This window comes from Bombina bombina, chromosome 11, assembly GCF_027579735.1.
Source record: "Bombina bombina isolate aBomBom1 chromosome 11, aBomBom1.pri, whole genome shotgun sequence".
NCBI classification, from domain to species: domain Eukaryota; kingdom Metazoa; phylum Chordata; class Amphibia; order Anura; family Bombinatoridae; genus Bombina; species Bombina bombina.
In genome coordinates, this window is record NC_069509.1 from 91,208,965 (window position 1) to 91,233,389 (window position 24,425).

Below are 24,425 nucleotides of genomic sequence, written 5' to 3' on the forward strand. Positions count from 1 at the left end.
GTGAGACTCCGCCCATAGAATGATTTTGGTCACTTCTTCCATCGCCAGGGAACTCCTTGTTCCCCCCTGATGGTTGATGTACGCAACAGTTGTCATGTTGTCTGATTGAAACCGTATGAACTTGGCCCTCGCTAGCTGAGGCCAAGCCTTGAGAGCATTGAATATCGCTCTCAGTTCCAGAATATTTATCGGAAGAAGAGATTCTTCCCGAGACCAAAGACCCTGAGCTTTCAGGGATCCCCAGACCGCGCCCCAGCCCATCAGACTGGCGTCGGTCGTGACAATGACCCACTCTGGTCTGCGGAATGTCATCCCTCGTGACAGGTTGTCCAGGGACAGCCACCAACGGAGTGAGTCTCTGGTCCTCTGATTTACTTGTATCTTCGGAGACAAGTCTGTATAGTCCCCATTCCACTGACTGAGCATGCACAGTTGTAATGGTCTTAGATGAATGCGTGCAAAAGGAACTATGTCCATTGCCGCTACCATCAACCCGATCACTTCCATGCACTGAGCTATGGAAGGAAGAGGAACGGAATGGAGTATCCGACAAGAGTCTAGAAGTTTTGTTTTTCTGGCCTCTGTCAGAAAAATCCTCATTTCTAAGGAGTCTATTATTGTTCCCAAGAAGGGAACCCTTGTTGACGGAGATAGAGAACTCTTTTCCACGTTCACTTTCCATCCGTGAGATCTGAGAAAGGCCAGGACAATGTCCGTGTGAGCCTTTGCTTGAGGAAGGGACGACGCTTGAATCAGAATGTCGTCCAAGTAAGGTACTACAGCAATGCCCCTTGGTCTTAGCACAGCTAGAAGGGACCCTAGTACCTTTGTGAAAATCCTTGGAGCAGTGGCTAATCCGAAAGGAAGCGCCACGAACTGGTAATGTTTGTCCAGGAATGCGAACCTCAGGAACCGATGATGTTCCTTGTGGATAGGAATATGTAGATACGCATCCTTTAAATCCACCGTGGTCAAGAATTGACCTTCCTGGATGGAAGGAAGAATAGTTCGAATGGTTTCCATCTTGAACGATGGAACCTTGAGAAACTTGTTTAAGATCTTGAGATCTAAGATTGGTCTGAACGTTCCCTCTTTTTTGGGAACTATAAACAGATTGGAGTAGAACCCCATCCCTTGTTCTCTTAATGGAACGGGATGAATCACTCCCATTTCTAACAGGTCTTCTACACAATGTAAGAATGCCTGTCTTTTTATGTGGTCTGAAGACAACTGAGACCTGTGGAACCTCCCCCTTGGGGGAAGTCCCTTGAATTCCAGAAGATAACCTTGGGAGACTATTTCTAGCGCCCAAGGATCCAGAACATCTCTTGCCCAAGCCTGAGCGAAGAGAGAGAGTCTGCCCCCCACCAGATCCGGTCCCGGATCGGGGGCCAACATTTCATGCTGTCTTGGTAGCAGTGGCAGGTTTCTTGGCCTGCTTTCCCTTGTTCCAGCCTTGCATTGGTCTCCAAGCTGGCTTGGCTTGAGAAGTATTACCCTCTTGCTTAGAGGACGTAGCACTTTGGGCTGGTCCGTTTCTACGAAAGGGACGAAAATTAGGTTTATTTTTTGCCTTGAAAGGCCGATCCTGAGGAAGGGCGTGGCCCTTACCCCCAGTGATATCCGAGATAATCTCTTTCAAGTCAGGGCCAAACAGCGTTTTCCCCTTGAAAGGAATGTTAAGTAGCTTGTTCTTGGAAGACGCATCAGCCGACCAAGATTTCAACCAAAGCGCTCTGCGCGCCACAATAGCAAACCCAGAATTCTTAGCCGCTAACCTAGCCAATTGCAAAGTGGCGTCTAGGGTGAAAGAATTAGCCAATTTGAGAGCATTGATTCTGTCCATAATCTCCTCAGAAGGCGGAGAATCACTGTCGACCGCCTTTATCAGCTCATCGAACCAGAAACATGCGGCTGTAGCGACAGGGACAATGCATGAAATTGGTTGTAGAAGGTAACCCTGCTGAACAAACATCTTTTTAAGCAAACCTTCTAATTTTTTATCCATAGGATCTTTGAAAGCACAACTATCCTCTATGGGTATAGTGGTGCGTTTGTTTAAAGTGGAAACCGCTCCCTCGACCTTGGGGACTGTCTGCCATAAGTCCTTTCTGGGGTCGACCATAGGAAATAATTTTTTAAATATGGGGGGAGGGACGAAAGGAATACCGGGCCTTTCCCATTCTTTATTAACAATGTCCGCCACCCGCTTGGGTATAGGAAAAGCTTCTGGGAGCCCCGGCACCTCTAGGAACTTGTCCATTTTACATAGTTTCTCTGGGATGACCAACTTGTCACAATCATCCAGAGTGGATAATACCTCCTTAAGCAGAATGCGGAGATGTTCCAACTTAAATTTAAATGCAATCACATCAGGTTCAGCTTGTTGAGAAATGTTCCCTGAATCAGTAATTTCTCCCTCAGACAAAACCTCCCTGGCCCCATCAGACTGAGTTAGGGGCCCTTCAGAAATATTAATATCAGCGTCGTCATGCTCTTCAGTATCTAAAACAGAGCAGTCGCGCTAACGCTGATAAGTGTTCATTTTGGCTAAAATGTTTTTGACAGAATTATCCATTACAGCCGTTAATTGTTGCATAGTAAGGAGTATTGGCGCGCTAGATGTACTAGGGGCCTCCTGAGTGGGCAAGACTCGTGTAGACGAAGGAGGGAATGATGCAGTACCATGCTTACTCCCCTCACTTGAGGAATCATCTTGGGCATCATTGTCATTGTCACATAAATCACATTTATTTAAATGAATAGGAATTCTGGCTTCCCCACATTCAGAACACAGTCTATCTGGTAGTTCAGACATGTTAAACAGGCATAAACTTGATAACAAGTACAAAAAACGTTTTAAAATAAAACCGTTACTGTCACTTTAAATTTTAAACTGAACACACTTTATTACTGCAAATGCGAAAAAACATGAAGGAATTGTTCAAAATTTACCAAATTTTCACCACAGTGTCTTAAAGCCTTAAAAGTATTGCACACCAAATTTGGAAGCTTTAACCCTTAAAATAACGGAACCGGAGCCGTTTTGAACTTTAACCCCTTTACAGTCCCTGGTATCTGCTTTGCTGAGACCCAACCAAGCCCCAAGGGGAATACGATACCAAATGACGCCTTCAGAAAGTCTTTTCTAAGTATCAGAGCTCCTCTCACATGCGACTGCATGCCATGCCTCTCAAAAACAAGTGCGCAACACCGGCGCGAAAATGAGGCTCTGCCTATGCTTTGGGAAAGCCCCTAAAGAATAAGGTGTCTAAAACAGTGCCTGCCGATATTATTATATCAAAATACCCAGATAAAATGATTCCTCAAGGCTAAATATGTGTTAATAATCAATCGATTTAGCCCAAAAAAAGTCTACAGTCTTAATAAGCCCTTTTTGAAGCCCCTTATTTACAATCGTAATAAACATGGCTTACCGGATCCCAGAGGGAAAATGACAGCTTCCAGCATTACATCGTCTTGTTAGAATGTGTCATACCTCAAGCAGCAAGAGACTGCTCACTGTTCCCCCAACTGAAGTTAATTGCTCTCAACAGTCCTGTGTGGAACAGCCATGGATTTTAGTGACGGATGGTAAAATCATTTTCCTCATACAAACAGAAATCTTCATCTCTTTTCTGTTTCTGAGTAAATAGTACATACCAGCACTATTTCAAAATAACAAACTCTTGATTGAATAATAAAAACTACAGTTAAACACTAAAAAACTCTAAGCCATCTCCGTGGAGATGTTGCCTGTACAACGGCAAAGAGAATGACAGGGGTAGGCGGAGCCTAGGAGGGATCATGTGACCAGCTTTGCTGGGCTCTTTGCCATTTCCTGTTGGGGAAGAGAATATCCCACAAGTAAGGATGACGCCGTGGACCGGACACACCTATGTTGGAGAAAATAACAGTGCAGAATATGTACAGCACGTACCACCAAATGGGCAAACGGTGTCTTCCGAAAACTGAAGATACAGACAAAAGGAAAAGATGCACAAAGAAAGCAAGGAGGACAAAAGAAAGACCCTCGGTTGACCCCAAAACTGAACAGCTGAGTGGAAATAAAGTTTAAAAATGGCTATTTCATAGCATGTAGCTCTATTTGACTCCAAAAATCTGCTTCTCAGTTTTTCCCGCCTGCAATATGCTTTGAATAACAATAACAACACTACACTAGGGGTGCGCATCTTAACTGGTCTTACTATTCGATTACGATTAACCTGTCAACGATTTTATTTGATTCCGTGATGCATCATGATGCATCACGATTACTGTCCATGATCAACAAATTCAAGCAGTCAGAACTACCTTTTTTATTTTATCTGCTGTAAAAAAGGACATATATATATATACATACACACATACACACATACAAAATGATCTGTATGTGTAAGTATGTGTAACACACAGACGAGAGAAAACTGTGCACACTATAATGCTAGATGCAATGCAAAATAAATGCAGTCAATGTATGCAATCAATATATACACAAAATGTCTTATCATGGAAACCAATTTTCCGGTCTTCTTCAAACCAAGGGAGAAACGGCAGCTTATAAGTGAATCCTCCGGTACCAACACTAGAACTTAAAAGCAAACTAATCCAATATAGAAAAACAAGCGCACAAAGAATCTCCTCATAGTGTTATCTGGTTTAATAAAAAATATATAAACTAATTTCACAATTCCCCCTTCTAGGTGGGTAATCACAAAGATTACCTCAATCAGTATCTCCTCAAAGGGTGTAATTAAGATTTCTTTCCTATGACATGGAGAGTCCACAACGTCATTCCAATTACTAGTGGGATATTCAACTCCTGGCCAGCAGGAGGAGGCAAAGAGCATCCCAGCAAAGCTGTTAAGTGTAACTGCCTTACCCACAGTCATTCTCTTTGTCTCTGTCAATGGAGGTTGTGTGAAGTTGGTGTCTGAAGATTGTAATCCTTTTATGGGTACTTTTCCCTGCAAGCAAGTATTGGGGTCTAGCTGTGTCCATGTCAATCTTTTGAGTATAAGTAGTGTTGGCTTTTAGCAGTTAGAAGGTGGCGAGGAAGTCTTTGCTTTACTTCTAATATTATGCTACCCCTTTGCAGAAAACCAGGGTTGGTTACTCTGTCTTTCTTGTATCTACAGGTCACGGCACGCCTGAAGCCCCATGCCTGCCTTACAACTGAACCGGTTCAAGAGTCTGGATGAAGTCGGCAGACCTAACCTTGCTGCATCTATTACACAGCACAGGCCCTGGAAGGAAAGTCCTTTATTATTTTCCTGTTAACGGGGGACTCGTTAAGGGACTCAGTGGCTGGTGACACAGGGGCGCCTGAATCCTTCCTAAGGGGGCTGGAAGTGGTATGTATCATGGGTTCAGGATATTTATTAGGCTACATCAGTATGGAGTCCTTGCTCCTGGAGTCTAGCCTGAAGCGTTGCTGTAATGGCGCAGTAAGCTAGATCTCTGCTATTATATAACATTAGCCTCAGAAAAAGAGCCCTTTCTTTCTGTTTTGGAGGGTTTTTTTTATCAGTGGCCTGATATATACTCTTATAGAGAATGTTCTTATTCTGGGTCATCCCTTATTGTAGACCAGATCAGTCGGTCTCCCGTATGTTTATGATAATACAGGCTTTATGCAGTAACACGACGTGTCTCGCCATACGATACTTGTATGGTCACGTAATTCTTTTTATTTTAGGGGTTGGGGTGTTTTGGTACCGGAACTCCGTGCTGTCCCATTTATAATAATCTTTATTAGATTGACCTTTTATGATGATTGTTTTATTCAAATCCAGAGTGGTGGGGTTAACTCCGCTGCTGGATGATCTACGGCTTCTTTCTGAGCGTCGGAGGGACCTCCCTTTCGTTCTCTGAAGCAGGGCATCTAACAGAGCCCTTGTTTTTTTTTCTTGAGGGGTGAGTCTCTGTGGGACCATCTGGCATGGCCGAATGTCAGGATATAATTTTAACAGTTTTCCCTGTATAGAAATTTGTGTTGGTCCGGTGAAGGTGGGGTTCATTTTCCTGCCGTAGGTCGTTTGGCACAATCTCGCTCTAATTATAATTAATAATGGCGAGTCTGGGGCCTCAAGTATATTGGTTTTTCAACCTGCTATTCTTAGCCTCAGACCATGTTCTTTTTTATAAAGAAGCTCTTTGCAGGCTATGGGAGTATAGACGTTTTCTTTACGTTCGCTAAGCTCCATAGGGGATATATTTACTCTTTATTTGAATATTTATTTCTACTCAAGTTTCAAACTTAGCTTGTTTTTCCCCTTAAAGTGAATATAAAGTTTCATCAAGTAGTGCCCGGTTTTTAAAAATACTATTAAAAACAGGGGCACTTTCGTTGATGAAACTTTACATTGCACCATATTTGTAGAAATACTTACCTCTTCTTGAAAGCCTCTCCTGCGCTTCGCCAGCCCGTCACAAGCCTCTTCCTACGTCAGCAATGACGATTCTGGCATCCTCCTATCACAAGGCCGGAATCATCATTTCTGACGAAGAAACAGGCTTGCGACGGGCAGGGGAAGCGACATCATCAGCGATCCGGCTTTCAAGACGAAGAGGTACGTATTTCTACAAATATGGTGCAATGTAAAGTTTCAACAATGAAAGTGCCCCTGTTTTTAAAAGTATTTTTAAAAACCGGCACTACTTGATGAAACTTTACATTCACTTGAATTCACTTTTGATTTACTAGTATTGCCTGCCATCTAGTAGAAGTTTTTCCATATTTCATGTAAGTTAATTTTTGTTTGATTCTCTGAAGGTTAAAATTATAATGTTTATACATTACTTGTTTCTTTTGTCCTTCCATAAGGTTTTCAACTATTATTTTCTTATAAGGATATAACTCTTTAATTGTGGACATTTTGATTGATATGCTGGTCATGAATTTATTTTATATGATGAATGTCTTTCATATTTTATTTCCTGGGGACTTTATTTCATCTTATATATTTTAATTAAGTCCGTCTATGTACTCAGGTGTTGCTAAAAAAAAAAAAAAAAATCAATGTCTGTCTGCATCTCTTTGTATTATGTATTCATATTTTCTATATATGAATTTGATATATTTTCATCTCTGATATCTAGGTGATTTCGGCTGATGTCAATGACATTTTATATTGTCCTATTTTTCATTTAATTGATTCTTAGTGATATTAAGAATAAAAGTTGTTATATAGTTTCCTATAAAGGTTTCTATTATTTCTCCTTCTCCTATTGAGGAGATTTTGTATGATCTCGGAACTTAAAGGGCCATTATACACTCATTTTTTCTTTGCATAAATATTTTGTAGATGATCTATTTATAAAGCCCATAAAACATAATTTATGCTTACCTGATAAATTCCTTTCTTCTGTAGTGTGATCAGTCCACGGGTCATCATTACTTCTGGGATATTAACTGCTCCCCTACAGGAAGTGCAAGAGGATTCACCCAGCAGAGCTGCATATAGCTCCTCCCCTCTACGTCACTCCCAGTCATTCGACCAAGGACCAACGAGAAAGGAAAAGCCAAGGGTGAAGTGGTGACTGGAGTATAAATTAAAAAATATTTACCTGCCTTAAAAACAGGGCGGGCCGTGGACTGATCACACTACAGAAGAAAGGAATTTATCAGGTAAGCATAAATTATGTTTTCTTCTGTTAAGTGTGATCAGTCCACGGGTCATCATTACTTCTGGGATACCAATACCAAAGCAAAAGTACACGGATGACGGGAGGGATAGGCAGACTCTTTATACAGAAGGAACCACTGCCTGAAGAACCTTTCTCCCAAAAATAGCCTCCGATGAAGCAAAGGTGTCAAATTTGTAAAATTTGGAAAAAGTATGAAGCGAAGACCAAGTTGCAGCCTTGCAAATCTGTTCAACAGAGGCCTCATTCTTGAAGGCCCAAGTGGAAGCCACAGCTCTAGTAGAATGAGCTGTAATTCTTTCAGGGGGCTGCTGTCCAGCAGTCTCATAAGCTAAACGAATTATGCTACGAAGCCAAAAAGAAAGAGAGGTAGCGGAAGCTTTTTGACCTCTCCTCTGCCCAGAGTAAATGACAAACAGAGAAGACGTTTGTCGGAATTCCTTAGTTGCCTGCAAGTAAAATTTTAGAGCCCGGACTACATCCAGGTTGTGCAGTAGACGTTCCTTCTTTGAAGAAGGATTTGGGCATAAAGAAGGAACAACAATCTCTTGATTGATATTCCTGTTAGTAACTACCTTAGGTAAGAACCCATGTTTAGTACGCAGGACTACCTTATCCGAATGAAAAATCAAATAAGGAGAATCACAATGTAAGGCTGATAATTCAGAGACTCTTCGAGCCGAGGAAATAGCCATTAAAAATAGAACTTTCCAAGATAACAACTTTATATCAATGGAATGAAGGGGTTCAAACGGAACGCCCTGTAAAACATTAAGAACAAGGTTTAAACTCCATGGTGGAGCAACAGTTCTAAACACAGGCTTAATCCTGGCCAAAGCCTGACAAAAAGCCTGGACGTCAGGAACTTCTGACAGACGTTTGTGTAACAGAATGTTCAGAGCTGAGATCTGTCCCTTTAATGAACTAGCAGATAAACCCTTTTCTAAACCTTCTTGTAGAAAAGACAATATCCTAGGAATCCTAACCTTACTCCAAGAGTAACCTTTGGATTCACACCAATGTAGGTATTTACGCCATATCTTATGGTAAATCTTTCTGGTAACAGGTTTCCTAGCCTGTATTAAGGTACTAATAACTGACTCAGAAAACCCACGTCTTGATAAAATCAAGCGTTCAATTTCCAAGCAGTCAGCTTCAGAGAAGTTAGATTTTGATGTTTGAAGGGACCCTGTATCAGAAGGTCCTGTTTCAGAGGTAGAGACCAAGGCGGACAGGATGACATGTCCACCAGGTCTGCATACCAAGTCCTGCGTGGCCACGCAGGTGCTATTAGAATCACTGATGCTCTCTCTTGTTTGATTCTGGCTATCAATCGAGGAAGCAACGGGAAGGGTGGAAACACGTAAGCCATCCTGAAGTCCCAAGGTGCTGTCAGAGAATCTATCAGGACTGCTCCTGGATCCCTGGATCTGGACCCGTAACGAGGAAGCTTGGCGTTCTGTCGAGACGCCATGAGATCTATCTCTGGTTTGCCCCAACGTCGAAGTATTTGGGCAAAGACCTCCGGATGAAGTTCCCACTCCCCCGGATGAAAAGTCTGACGACTTAAGAAATCCACCTCCCAGTTCTCCACTCCCGGGATGTGGATTGCTGACAGGTGGCAAGAGTGAGACTCTGCCCAGCGAATTATCTTTGATACTTCCATCATAGCTAGGGAGCTTCTTGTCCCTCCCTGATGGTTGATGTAAGCTACAGTCGTGATGTTGTCCGACTGAAACCTGATGAACCCCCGAGTTGTCAACTGGGGCCAAGCCAGGAGGGCATTGAGAACTGCTCTCAATTCCAGAATGTTTATTGGCAGGAGACTCTCCTCCTGACTCCATAGTCCCTGAGCCTTCAGGGAATTCCAGACGGCACCCCAACCTAGAAGGCTGGCGTCTGTTGTTACAATTGTCCAGTCTGGTCTGCTGAATGGCATCCCCCTGGACAGGTGTGGCCGAGAAAGCCACCATAGAAGAGAATTTCTGGTCTCTTGATCCAGATTCAGAGAAGGGGATAAGTCTGAGTAATCCCCATTCCACTGACCTAGCATGCACAGTTGCAGTGGTCTGAGGTGTAAGCGTGCAAAGGGTACTATGTCCATTGCCGCTACCATTAAGCCGATTACCTCCATACATTGAGCCACTGACGGGTGTTGAATGGAATGAAGAGTGCGGCAAGCACTTTGAAGTCTTGTTAGCCTGTCCTCTGTCAGGTAAATCTTCATTTCTACAGAATCTATAAGAGTCCCCAGGAAGGGAACTCTTGTGAGTGGAACGAGTGAACTTTTCTTTTCGTTCACCTTCCATCCATGTGACCTTAGAAATGCCAGCACTAACTCTGTATGAGATTTGGCAGTTTGAAAGCTTGAAGCTTGTATCAGAATGTCGTCTAGGTATGGAGCTACCGAGATTCCCCGCGGTCTTAGTACCGCCAGAAGAGCACCCAGAACCTTTGTGAAGATTCTTGGCGCTGTAGCCAATCCGAATGGAAGAGCCACAAACTGGTAATGCCTGTCTAGGAAGGCAAACCTTAGGTACCGGTAATGATCTTTGTGAATCGGTATGTGCAGGTAAGCATCTTTTAAATCTACAGTGGTCATGTACTGACCCTCTTGGATCATAGGTAAAATTGTCCGAATAGTCTCCATCTTGAACGATGGAACTCTTAGGAATTTGTTTAGGATCTTTAAGTCCAGGATTGGTCTGAAAGTTCCCTCTTTTTTGGGAACCACAAACAGATTTGAGTAAAACCCCTGTCCCTGTTCCGATCGTGGAACTGGATGGATTACTCCCATTAACAAGAGCTCTTGTACGCAGCGTAGAAAAGCCTCTTTCTTTGTCTGGATTGTTGACAATCTTGACAGATGAAATCTCTCTCTTGGAGGAGAGTATTTGAAGTCCAGAAGGTATCCCTGAGATATTATCTCTAGCGCCCAGGGATCCTGAACATCTCTTGCCCAAGCCTGGGCGAAGAGAGAAAGTCTGCCCCCCACTAGATCCGATCCCGGATCGGGGGCCCTCAATTCATGCTGTTTTGGGGGCAGCAGCAGGTTTCCTAGTCTGCTTGCCCTTGTTCCAGGACTGGTTAGGTTTCCAGCCTTGTCTGTAGCGAGCAACAGCTCCTTCCTGTTTTGGTGCAGAGGAAGTTGATGCTGCTCCTGCTTTGAAATTACGAAAGGAACGAAAATTAGACTGTCTAGTCTTGGCTTTGGCTTTGTCCTGAGGCAGGGCATGGCCTTTACCTCCTGTAATGTCAGCGATAATCTCTTTCAACCCGGGCCCGAATAAGGTCTGCCCTTTGAAAGGTATATTAAGCAATTTAGACTTAGAAGTAACATCAGCTGACCAGGATTTTAGCCACAGCGCCCTGCGTGCCTGAATGGCGAATCCTGAATTCTTCGCCGTAAGTTTAGTAAGATGTACTACGGCCTCCGAAATGAATGAATTAGCTAGTTTAAGGACTCTAAGCCTGTCCGTAATGTCGTCCAGAGTAGCTGAACCAATGTTCTCTTCCAGAGACTCAATCCAGAATGCCGCTGCAGCCGTGATCGGCGCAATGCATGCAAGGGGTTGCAATATAAAACCTTGTTGAACAAACATTTTCTTAAGGTAACCCTATAACTTTTTATCCATTGGATCTGAAAAAGCACAGCTATCCTCCACCGGGATAGTGGTACGCTTAGCTAAAGTAGAAACTGCTCCCTCCACCTTAGGGACCGTTTGCCATAAGTCCCTTGTGGTGGCGTCTATTGGAAACATTTTTCTAAATATCGGAGGGGGTGAGAACGGCACACCGGGTCTATCCCACTCCTTAGTAACAATTTCAGTAAGTCTCTTAGGTATAGGAAAAACCTCAGTACTCGTCGGTACCGCAAAATATTTATCCAACCTACACATTTTCTCTGGTATTGCAACTGTGTTACAATCATTCAGAGCCGCTAACACCTCCCCTAGTAATACACGGAGGTTTTCCAGTTTAAATTTAAAATTTGAAATATCTGAATCCAGTCTGTTTGGATCAGAACCGTCACCCACAGAATGAAGTTCTCCGTCCTCATGTTCTGCCACCTGTGACGCAGTGTCTGACATGGCCCTAATATTATCAGCGCACTCTGTTCTCACCCCAGAGTGATCACGCTTACCTCTTAGTTCTGGTAATTTAGCCAAAACTTCAGTCATAACAGTAGCCATATCCTGTAATGTGATTTGTAATGGCCGCCCAGCTGTACTCGGCGCTACAATATCACGCACCTCCCTCTGAGCGGGAGATGTAGGTACTGACACGTAAGGCGAGTTAGTCGGCATAACTCTCCCCTCGTTGTTTGGTGAAATTTGTTCAATTTGTACAGATTGATTTTTATTTAAAGTAGCATCAATACAGTTAGTACATAAATTTCTATTGGGCTCCACTTTGGCATTGCAACAAATGACACAGGTATCATCTTCTGAATCAGACATGTTTAACACACTAGCAAATAAACTTGCAACTTGGAAATACAATTCAAATAGAATAATATTAAAACGTACTGTGCCTTTAAGAAGCACAGAAGATCTATGACAGTTAAAAATTAATAAATTGAAACAGTTATAGCCTCAATCCTTGTAAACAACACAACTTTAGCAAAGGTTTAATCCCATTAGCAAAGATAACTATTTCTGAAAGCAGGAAACAAATTACAGAATAAACGTTTTTATCTCAGTCAAACTATAATTCTCACAGCTCTGCTGAGAGAAATTACCTCCCTCAAAATAAGTTTTGAAGACCCCTGAGCTCTGTAGAGATGAACCGGATCATGCAGGGAATACAATGAGTTGCTGACTGAAATATTTGATGCATAGTAAAAGCGCCCCTCCCCCACACACACAGCAGTGAGGGAGAACAGAAACTGACAGAAAAAACAGATTTAAGCAACTGCCAAGTGGAAAAATAGTGCCCAAACATTTATTCACTCAGTACCTCAGTAAATGAAAACGATTTTACATTCCAGCAAAAACGTTAAACATAATCTCTAGTTATTAAACAGCTTTATGTCTTTCTTACAGTGTAATTCTAGTGAAGTACCATTCTCCCAGAATACTGAAGTGTAAAGTATACATACATGACATTATATCGGTATGGCAGGATTTTCTCATCAATTCCATTGTCAGAAAATAAAAACTGCTACATACCTCTATGCAGATTCATCTGCCCGCTGTCCCCTGATCTGAAGTTTACCTCACTCCTCAGATGGCCGACAACAGCAATATGATCTTAACTACTCCGGCTAAAATCATAGCAAAACTCTGGTAGATTCTTCCTCAAACTCTGCCAGAGAGGTAATAACACACTCCGGTGCTATTTTAAAATAACAAACTTTTGATTGAAGATATAAAACTAAGTATAATCACCATAGTCCTCTCACACGACCTATCTAGTTGCTGGGTGCAAGAGAATGACTGGGAGTGACGTAGAGGGGAGGAGCTATATGCAGCTCTGCTGGGTGAATCCTCTTGCACTTCCTGTAGGGGAGCAGTTAATATCCCAGAAGTAATGATGACCCGTGGACTGATCACACTTAACAGAAGAAAGTTTTGTTTTTTTTAAAACATGTTTAGTTTTGCTTATTTTTAAATAACATTGCTCTGATTTTCAGACTCCTAACCAAGCCCCAAAGTTTTATTTGAATACTGTCAGCTACCTTCTCCAGCTTGCTCCTGTTTGTGTAAAGGGTCTTTTCATATGCAAAAGAAGGGGGAGGGGGGGAGTGTCTTATTTCCCACTTGCAGTGGGCTTTCCAACTGCCTTTTCAACAGAGCTAAACTGAAAGCTTCTACGTACGTTTTTAAACCATTTTATACTGGATTTTTATATCAGTATCTGTGCATCTTATTCTTTATAGTAGTGTCTATTACATGCAGTTATATGAAAATTAGTGTATACTGTCCCTTTAAGCAGGGCCAGGCCTGCTCAGTACCTGGATGGGAGACCGCCTGGGAACTCCAGGAGCGGTACATTTTAAAGGGACACCAGAATTTTTATTGTTTTAAAAGATAGATAATCCCTTTATTACCCATTTCCCAGTTTTGCATAACTAACACATTTATAATAATATACTTTTAACCTCTGTGATTATCTTGTATCTAAGCCTCTGCAAACTGCCCCTTTTTTCAGTTCTTTTGACAGACTTGCAGTCTAGCCAATCAGTGCCTGCTCCCAGATAACTTCTCGTGCACGAGCACAGTGTTATCTATATGAAATACGTGAACTAACACCCTCTAGTGGTGAAAAACTGTTAAAATGCAATCTGAAAGAGGTGGGCTTCAAGGGCTAAGAAATTAGCATATGAACCTCCTAGGTTAAGCTTTCAACTAAGAATACCAAGAGAACAAAGCAAAATTGGTGATAAAAGTAAATTGGAAAATTGTTTAAAATTACATGCTCCATCTGAATCATGAAAGTTTATTTTGGCCTAGACTGTCCCTTTAATGGACAGCCAGCTATAGTAGCCCGATGGTTGGTTTAGCTGTTTAGCACGTGGAAGGTTTGCAGTTTGAAACCCCCATGGGGACATGACATTTGTATTCCAGAGAGATTAATTACTTTCTATGGAAAGCATCTCTCATCTCTCTGGGATTTCAAGTTTCCTTCCCTTTTCGTCTGCTTATATTTGCACCCTGACTGTCTTGTCTGTGCGCATGTTTTAAGTGTGTTTTAAGGATTTTTAACAGTTCATATTTCATCCCTATCTTATATTATTTTTGTGATACTCAGAATGCCTGATTGTCCTAAAAATTTCTTCTACTGTATACATTCTCCTTTTTCCTCCTCTGTCTTCAGTGGAGGTATTTCTGGATTTCGTTATAAGCTTTACACGCTTGTTTTATCTTTTTCATTTATGTACATATTATTGTGTACCTTTGGGATATTATTATCCCTATCCTTTTTACAGTAGAAGTGTTCTGTGGTTATAAACATTTTATGTTTATCCTTCACGGTTTTGGGGAAGTGTCAGGGTGCCAGGAATCAGACTGAGACAAGAAGTGCAAAAATAATCACACCTTTATTAATAGCAAAAAATAATAAAAAGTCCACAAGTCAAATAACAAGCCAGGAATCAAAACCAGAGCTGGTAGTCAGACGAGCTGAGTCAGGAGCCAAAGCGAATAGTCAGACAAGCCGGAATCAGGAACAAGGAAAACAGCAGAGTCAGGAACAAGCCAGGGATCAGGAACCAGGAAGGACGTCAGGCAGCCAGGTAATACACAGGAACTCTCACAAACAGGTCTGAGACAACGCAAAGCATACTGAACAGAGGCCCTTTAACTAATAAGTGATGACATCACAATTCTGAGACTGCATCCTGTCTCACATGGATGATGCACACCAGTCTAGCCATAAAAGGAAGTGCAGGAATTGAGCAGCATCCCCCACAATGCACCATAGTCAGGAAGAGAGGTGAGTAAAATGGCTGCCAGCAGCACATGGCAAACACAACAGGGAAAAAACCCTGACAGTACCCTCCCCTAAACGACCCCTCCCCCGCGGGAGGACAAATGGCTTATTGGGGAAACGGGCATGGAAGGCACGGAGGAGGGCGGGAGCATGAACATCAGAGGAGGGAACCCAAGAACGCTCCTCCGGACCTTAGCCTCTCCAGTGAACCAAATACTGTACACGGCCCCTGGACATACGAGAGTCAATAATGCTGCTGACCTCATACTCCTCATGGTTGTCAACAAAGATAGGACGGGGACGAAGCAACACAGTGGTAAACCGATTACAAACCAATGGTTTCAAGAGGGAGACATGAAAAACATTGGAGATGCGCATAGCAGGAGGAAGGTCAAGAGAGTAAGCCACAGGATTAACCCGTCGGAGTATTCGAAAAGGACCAACATAATGGGGAGCCAATTTATTGGAAGGCACACAAAGGTTCAAGTTGCGGAGGGACAGCCAAACTTTCTCACCAACCTGGTAGGAATGTGCGGGCAGACGCCTACGATCAGCCTGGAACTTTTGGCGCTGCATAGAACGATGAAGGCAATCCTGAATCTGCACCCAAGTGGAACGGAGTTGCCGGAGATGCTCCTCCAAAGCCGGAATACCCTGAGACATGAATGAATCGGGCAACAAGGATGGTTGAAACCCATAATTCGCCATGAACGGGGATACCTTGGAGGAAGCATTAATAGCACTATTACAAGTAAACTCTGCCCAAGGTAACAGTTCAGACCAATTATTGTGGTGATCTGAGACATAGCAACGGAGGAACTGTTCCAGAGCTTGATTAGACCGTTCTGCAGCCCCATTGGATTGAGGGTGATATGCAGAGGAGAAGGAAAGCTGGATCCCCATTTGAGCACAAAAGGAACACCAAAATCTGGAGACAAACTGGCTACCCCGGTCCAACACTACCTCCCTGGGTAACCCATGTAAATGGAAGACCTCCCGGGCAAAAATTGAAGCAAGCTCCTGAGCGGTAGGCAGCTTCATCAAGGGAATGCAATGTGACATTTTAGAAAAACAGTCAACCACCATAAGGATAACAGTACTGAACAGAGGCCCTTTAAATAATAAGTGATGACATCACAATTCTGAGACTGCATCCTGTCTCACATGGATGATGCACACCAGTCTAGCCATAAAAGGAAGTGCAGGAATTGAGCAGCATCCCCCACAATGCACCATAGTCAGGAAGAGAGGTGAGTAAAATGGCTGCCAGCAGCACATGGCAAACAAAACAGGGAAAAAACCCTGACAGGAAGGTTGTATGACTGCTGTTCGTTTCCCTTTGGGGAGCTGCTCCTTATTCCTTAGTGCTGCTTGAATAGCATAGTAGTAAAATTAGCAGCTTAGTAACAGAGTTACTAGTTTGCTTCCCTATGTTGGTAGGGTAAAATATTTTGATATGCGTTTTTCTCCTATGGGGATGATTTATAGTTTAATCAGTAGTTTTCTTTCGCTACTGATAATCTATATCTTTCCTGATAGCAGGTTCGCTTCTTGTTTTTTTGGCTAAGATCGAGTATAGTATCTGTTCTTATCAGTTTAATATCTGATACGTCCCCTATCTGAAGACCATTTATTAAATGGATTTTTGGAACAGGGGATGGAAAAAGAATTTGCTCTGTCCACTGCACACTTTGGCCTGTTATGGCAGTTCCGCCAGGAGTGGTACTTCACTCTCACTTCGAGTCATTTTGATTGCGTAGTTTTATTTCCTACGCTCCTCATTTATCTATGTTGAAATGTTTAGGTTACTTCTTGGGGTCTACTTGGTAGCCCAGAGGTAATCCTCTGTGGTTTATCCGTCAGTCCTGCAATCAGGACCTTTTTCAGTAATGTCTGAGATAGTCAGAGCCAGGACTAATGTTTTTTGCATAGTGGTGCTTCTCCAGGATTGGCCCTGGATTATTCTCCTCTTGTCTTTTAGAACTTCTCAAGGGTTTGTCCTGGATAACCTGATGAGAGATTTTTTTTTAGTACTGGAGGTTCGTTCAGGACTAAAAATCCAAGGTTCCAGTTTTCCTGAGACCTTCTTCAGAGATTGTCTCTTTAGCTGACAGATCAGATTGGGGTTTTCTAGGACCTGGGGGGGAACTGGTTTAGACGGAGTCCGTCTTTCATTCCTGGAGTTGAGAGCAGTATTCAATGCTCTGATAGCTTAGCCGCTAGGATTTGAATCTGTCCTATTTCAACTTTCAGGGAGAAACATGGCGTTCCCTAACAATGAGAGAGGTATCTCACGTCTTTCATTAGGTGGAGCCTCACAAGCTGGGTCTTCACCCGGAGGTATCTTAGGATAAGAGATAATAAATATGCCACTAGTCTCCACTGAAAATTAAATGAGGAATTTTAACCCTCAAAGTGCTATGCCCTTCAGGTCCCTGCCTCATCCAACCGCTGACAGGGACCTGAAGAAAAAGAAAAGCAGAGTAATCAACCCTGGTTTTCTATATAGGGGGTAGCATAAATGTTAGAAGGTAAGCAAGGACTACCTCGCTGTCTTGCAACTGCTAAAAGCCACCATTACTCTTACTAAAGAGGATTACATGGACACAGCATAGCCCCAATCCTTGCTTGAAGGAAAAGTACCCATTAAAGGATTAATATGTTCAGACACCATCTTCACACATCCTCCTGATGTACAAGGCAAAGAATGACTGGGGGTTTATGGGAAGTGGGAGTGAAACTTAACAGCTCTGCTGGGGTGTTCTTTGTCTCCTCCTGGTGACCAGGAGTTGAATTCCCACTAGTAATTAGAATGGATTTGTGGACTCTCCATGCCATTGGAAATAAATCTTAATTTCACCCTTTGAGGTGTACAACGTAGATTTCTTACCTAATACTGATTGAGGTCATCTTTGTGGGTACCCACCTACAAGGGGGGATTGTGAAATTCGTTATTGTATTTTTTATTAAAACAGATTCTTTGTGCGCTTATTTTTCTAGTTTGGAGATATATATTTATATATATCATTGTATTATATGCCATTGTTACAAAAGTAACTCATATGTACATTTCTTTATTTATTTTTAACCCAATGTTATACCAAATACACATACATCTCATAAGCTCCCCTTGAAATTCTGTTACATTGGTCTGAAACTTAAGCAAGGGTTGAAGTTGCCACCACAGGATAGACAACATAAGTGCTCAAGCTCATTGTCTGATAACGAACACAACCGCTGCAGTGAGCAAAAGCATAGGACTACTGTGTGTAAGCGTTACAATTGAATGACCGTATGTACATCCTTTAACCTCTAGTGCGTTATGAGCATGGCGCTAATGCATAGAGCCGGATGGTGTAACAACGCTTGCTATTTTAGAAGAACTTTTTTTATTTGCTGCATGGTTGCCTTTCAACTACCGCGCTAGTGTAGAGTGTAGGTGCAAAGTCAGTGAAACCGGGAGAGAGAGGGAATGGGAGACAGTTTGAGGTGAAGAACTTTGTAGCTGCAGATAATTGCTGAGCAGATTCACTACACTCCTGGCATAATGTCTAGTTAGAGTGCGCTGTAACTCCAGAGTGTCTTGTGGCCAATTAGCTCCTACCAGTACTCAAATCATCCAGACCCGCTACTCTGCCAACACAGAGCACTGCCTATCAAGCTCCCAGCTTGGGCAGTATACTAAGTTTGCTCCTGCTCATGACGCTCACGTATAGGAGGAAGCTTTGGGTCATCATTATTTTGAGCACCCACATAAAGCACAGGCTAGATTATCCCTGCATCGGACGTATTGTCAATATACCTCCAGATTGGACTGCTCTTTCGCTGGCTGTGCAGCATTCTGGGACTTATAGTTCCCTGCCGCGTGGCCTAGAAAGGATCCAGCTGCATTGGGCTGAATTGTGAAGGGGAGCCAACAAATAGAGTAATACATGACGCAGGTGGAGCCCATGCACCATCAGGCCCTTCGGTAGTGAAATTAATACTGATTGCAGGGCCAGATGGGCCCATTAGAGGCATACAGCAGCTATACATGGCTACCACTCTACTCTTGTATATTGTATGAAAATGCCATTAAAGGATACAAATGAAATTAATAAAAAATAAAAAAAATGTAACATTATCTTTTAGAAAAGATCTTATACACATGAAGAGGGCTATTCTATTCATCCTAGAAGTATACATAGGGTTCAAAATTCCAATAATTATTTCTTACTATCAATATTCTAAAACAACATTTGTAGAGATAAGCAAACAATGAGTACTTACAGTGTCCTGTCTTCTAGCTCTCTCTCAGGAGAGTGACCAACTTCAAATGCCAAATCAGTGAACTCAAGTGTATGGTAATCCCCTAAATTTACAGGGCAGGAGCGAAGAGACCCACTGCGAACCCTCCAGAGACGCACATTGTCCCTGCCACATGACACCATCCTGTAAAATTAGGTCACAAGTATTCAGTAACAGTAGATATAAAATTAGTAATATTGACAGGAAATTGTTGTAATTACAGTACAAGGCCTAAGAGTTCCCAGGGCATATATTTACGCACACAGCATGGGATACCTAAATAGCTTTAGTCAAACATACTTTAATATTTTACATTTAATGTAGGATTTTTTTCTTTCATTAGTATTGCCTGCGTGATAATTTCACAAAGGCTTTGGAATATTTACCTTCCTTAAAAAGACATTAAGATTGTGCTTTTGTGTAAAAAAACAAATGTGAGCTTTGTCCCTTGTGTTACAAACTGCTGTTTGTAACTGGCCCTTTAAATGGAAAATTGCCCTGCTTCCCTGGATTTTGGAGAAGCCTATTTGCCAGCCTCCTTCCACATGACTATGGCCCCTGGAAGATTGTGCCCCTGAGGACATATTGACTTTGTTGGGTGTGTGTGTGGCCCTTTAAGAACCATCTGGGGACATATTGTGACTTTGATGAACAATGCCCCTTTAAGACTATGTCCCCAGACCTGTGAAATGACTTGTCCCTGGCTTTCTCCCACTTGGTTCAGTTTCATTGTGTGCCATTAAGAGTTAAATTTTGTTCAGCTTCAAGAAACCTATTCTAAATACAAGTCTGCTGGGATTAGCTCTAATTAGGTTTAGTGATCAACTTTCCCATTGTCTAATCAGACTAGTATTGATAAGGTGGACTGCATTGTTTTATTGTGTGTAATGTTATCTGCTGAAGTAAATGTTGTGGCCTGTCAAAGGGAGTGTCTCTCTATCTAATATCAAATGTGTGATGGGGGATTTTAATCCTCCCCCTGAGAGTGTCCTGTTTGCATGTAACCTCAATAAAAGGAGGCTGTGTGCTCCAGCACATGAGACCTATTTTCTGTCCCTCTAACTTGCAGCTTTGACTCATGTTTGTAGGGGACAGCTTCAGCTAATATCACTACAGGGATTGCTGACTATGGTGCTGATGATTCTTTGGTGAGCGCTAGGAGCATCCTTTTCTACGGTCCAACTTCCAGCCAGCCTGGAGGCAACCGTAACATTTGGCGGCAGCGGTGGGATTGGCGTCCTAGTGCAAGGAGCAGCACCACAACAGCACTGGTATCGTAGGAGAGTAATTGAGGGCAACGCTAGCCACTGCGCAGCGTCCCTACCTACAGCAGCATGGAGCTGACAAGATACTGGTCAGAACCATGTGAAGAGCACCTCAACCGGATCCGTCGCTATGAGGGCGCGGATTTCGTTCCAGAAGTAAAGAGGCGGCTAGTCCGATATGGTCCAGACCCTGCACAGGAGGTAGTCAGTCGCCTCATCCGGGAATTGGCTATGGAGAACAAAGCGGCACGAGCCTTTGAGCGCCAACTGTGGAGTTTGAGGGTATGGACACCTGGTCTCTCTCCCCAGCCGCAGCATGTTCCACAGGGAGAGGGGAGCAGCGACCTCCCTCCCCAGCGGCAGTATACTGTGCAGAGGGAAGAGACAACCGGTCTCCTTCCCCAACCCCAACCAGAGATACCAGAGGCAGCAGGCCTCATAGACTGGTCCTGGGAGGACCCCCAGCAGGCAGGTGGAGATGGGACCGCAGTCTCTCTACCGGCCCTACAGGGATGCTGGGCAGGCGGCCCAGATCCCCAGCGACAGACCCAGCTACAGGGAGGGGAGAGCATCGACCTCCCTCCCCAGCCGGAGTGTGCCTTCCAGGGAGAGGAGACAACCGGTCTCTCTCCCCAGCCGCAGCATGTTCCACAGGAAGCGGAGAGCATCGACCTCCCTTCCCAACGGCCGCCGGAGTATCAGGAGGAGGAGGTAAGCCAATCTCCCCCTCCCCAGCTAACTCCTAACTTGGGCCCAGGGTTAACAGTGGAGATGTTAACCCCCACTGACCCCCACGTTCCCTTTGCCACCGGGCAGGACTATGCCCCAATTTCCCCAGCAGAAGAGCTGGCATCAGGACAGAGCACTGCTGGCCTCTGCCCTACAGACCTTGTCCTTGTTACAGGACTGGCCTGCAAACCCCTCACCCCAGCAGAAGCGCTGGCACCAGGGCAGAGTGCCGCTGGCCTCTGCCCCCCAAGTACCATCAGCTATTTGCCCAGCTGCGCCAGGAAGGCAGAGGATGCTACACTGTCATCCTATAACCTGGAACTTACAGGCCAGTGCTACTTGTTGTGGGGGGGCTGCTTTGCTGCTAGTGTTTATTTGTGGTTGGGTTGCGAGACTAACTTAGGCACTGACCGACAGAAGGTCAGGTGCCTGGTTAGTCTCCCTCCAAAAGGGGAGATATGTTACAAACTGCTGTTTGTAACTGGCCCTTTAAATGGAAAATTGCCCTGCTTCCCTGGATTTTGGAGAAGCCTATTTGCCAGCCTCCTTCCACATGACTATGGCCCCTGGAAGATTGTGCCCCTGAGGACATATTGACTTTGTTGGGTGTGTGTGTGGCCCTTTAAGAACCATCTGGGGACATATTGTGACTTTGAACAATGCCCCTTTAAGACTATGTCCCCAGACCTGTGAAATGACTTGTCCCTGGCTTTCTCCCACTTGGTTCAGTTTCATTGTGTGCCATTAAGAGTTAAATTTTGTTCAGCTTCAAGAAACCTATTCTAAATACAAGTCTGCTGGGATTAGCTCTAATTAGGTTTAGTGATCAACTTTCCCATTGTCTAATCAGACTAGTATTGATAAGGTGGACTGCATTGTTTTATTGTGTGTAATGTTATCTGCTGAAGTAAATGTTGTGGCCTGTCAAAGGGAGTGTCTCTCTATCTAATATCAAATGTGTGATGGGGGATTTTAATCCTCCCCCTGAGAGTGTCCTGTTTGCATGTAACCTCAATAAAAGGAGGCTGTGTGCTCCAGCACATGAGACCTATTTTCTGTCCCTCTAACTTGCAGCTTTGACTCATGTTTGTAGGGGACAGCTTCAGCTAATATCACTACAGGGATTGCCGACTATGGTGCTGATGATTCTTTGGTGAGCGCTAGGAGCATCCTTTTCTACGGTCCAACTTCCAGCCAGCCTGGAGGCAACCGTAACACCTTGCTCCCTAGAGAAGGAAACACCTAAATTATGTAATCAAATTGCCACTTTAGACAATATACAGCATTTGTTAAACCCAGGTTGCTTTTTGGTCTCTTTAGGGAGCATCTGGCAAAGCACTTTTATTACATAAAAGCAAAGGCTGTTTAATATACAAGGTAACCAGCATAAGAGTGTTTTGTAGCCATAACAATAATATATATATTAAAATATATATATATATATATACGTTGTCAGTTGGAAAACGGAGGTAAAACTCCGAAACGTTACTTCATAAGGAATAAAACTTTATCCTTATTAAACCCGGCGAGTGCCTTCCTTTTTGCGATATGTTGGATCTGTGAATTATGCAGGATCTCTTTGATGTGGTTCAAAGGTTACCGTGAGTACTAGGCCATGCTATAAAGATATATATATATACACACACACACACACACACACATATACATACACACACATATACAAATATATACACACACACACACATATATATACACATATATATATATTAGTATAAAGCAAAGTGCACTCCAGATTTAGTCCATATCCGCCTTGGGTGCTATATCAAAACAACAATAGCAAGTAAACATGAAGCACTCCAAAGTAACTTTATAAGTCTGAGGACGGGCTAATTTATGCCCGAAAACGTTCACAATAAAAGTGACCATAACACAAGACCTTTGGAGTGCTTCATGTATACTTGCTAAACATATATATATATATATATATATATATATATATATATATATATATATATATATATATATATATATATATATATATATATATATATATATATATATATACACATACACACACACACACACACATATATATACATACATATACAGTATATATATATATATATATATATATACGTACATACATACACACACACAAATATATATATATATATACATACACACACAAATAAATATATATATACATACACATACATACACACACACATATATATATATATATATATATATATAAATATATATATATACATACATACACACACAAATATATATACACACACACATATATATATATATATATATATATATATATACACACACACACACAAACATATATATATTTATTGCACAGTTGTGAAATGTATTACTCTTCTAATGATTAATATGTATTTCAGGGTTATCATACAACTAACAGATAGTCAATGTTAAAAAGGGACATGGAAATCCATTTTTTTCTTTTATGATTCAGATACAGCATACCATTTTTAACAACTTTCCTTTTTACTTCTATTATCTAATTTGCTTTGTTGGAAAGCATACCTAGGTAGGCGAGCAGCAATGCACTACTGGGAGGTAGCTGCTGATTGGTGGCAGAACATGTATGCCTCTTTTTATTGGCTTACCTAATGTGTTCAGCTAGCTCCCAGTGGTGCACTGCTGAACCTTTAACAAACAACACCAAGAGAACAAAGCAAATGAGATAATAGAAGTAAATTGGAAAGTGGTTTAAAATTGTATTCTCTATCTGAATCATGAAAACAGCACAGACATTAAAGTTGAATTGCAACTAATGAGCGCACCAGTTTTTCCTTACCTTGTGTCATCAAAAAAAGCTATTTTCATGGTCTGGATATCCACATCTGTGTGAGCCTTCGCCAGTACGGTCACCTCTCCTCCACGGTTAGCCTGAGATGTGTTCCACACAACAACCAACTGCAAAGGTCAACAGCCAATCAAAAGCAGAGAGCTGAGTCTAGATGCACTAATGAGTCAAAAGCTATATAATTAAAGGACTATTATAGTGATAAAATGACATGCTATCATTTGTTAGAGCATAACATTTTATTACTAGTGATGCTGCAC

At 42.6% G+C, this 24,425-nt stretch overlaps 1 protein-coding gene and 1 non-coding gene across 2 annotated transcripts in view; one reads left to right on the forward strand and one right to left on the reverse strand.

Moving 5' to 3' along the window:
* WDR90 (WD repeat domain 90) overlaps nucleotides 1-24,425 on the reverse strand; it is a 213,155-nt gene that overhangs the window by 139,957 nt on the left and 48,773 nt on the right. The window contains exons 13-14 of the mRNA XM_053694218.1: nucleotides 24,157-24,275; nucleotides 19,351-19,512 (exon numbers count right to left, since the gene is read on the reverse strand). Coding sequence (XP_053550193.1) covers nucleotides 19,351-19,512; nucleotides 24,157-24,275 — 281 coding nt within the window. The remainder of the gene's footprint in view (nucleotides 1-19,350; nucleotides 19,513-24,156; nucleotides 24,276-24,425) is intronic.
* Nucleotides 16,625-16,812, forward strand: LOC128642539 (U2 spliceosomal RNA). Its single transcript, XR_008399676.1, has one exon. It is a non-coding gene; the product is annotated as a U2 spliceosomal RNA (small nuclear RNA).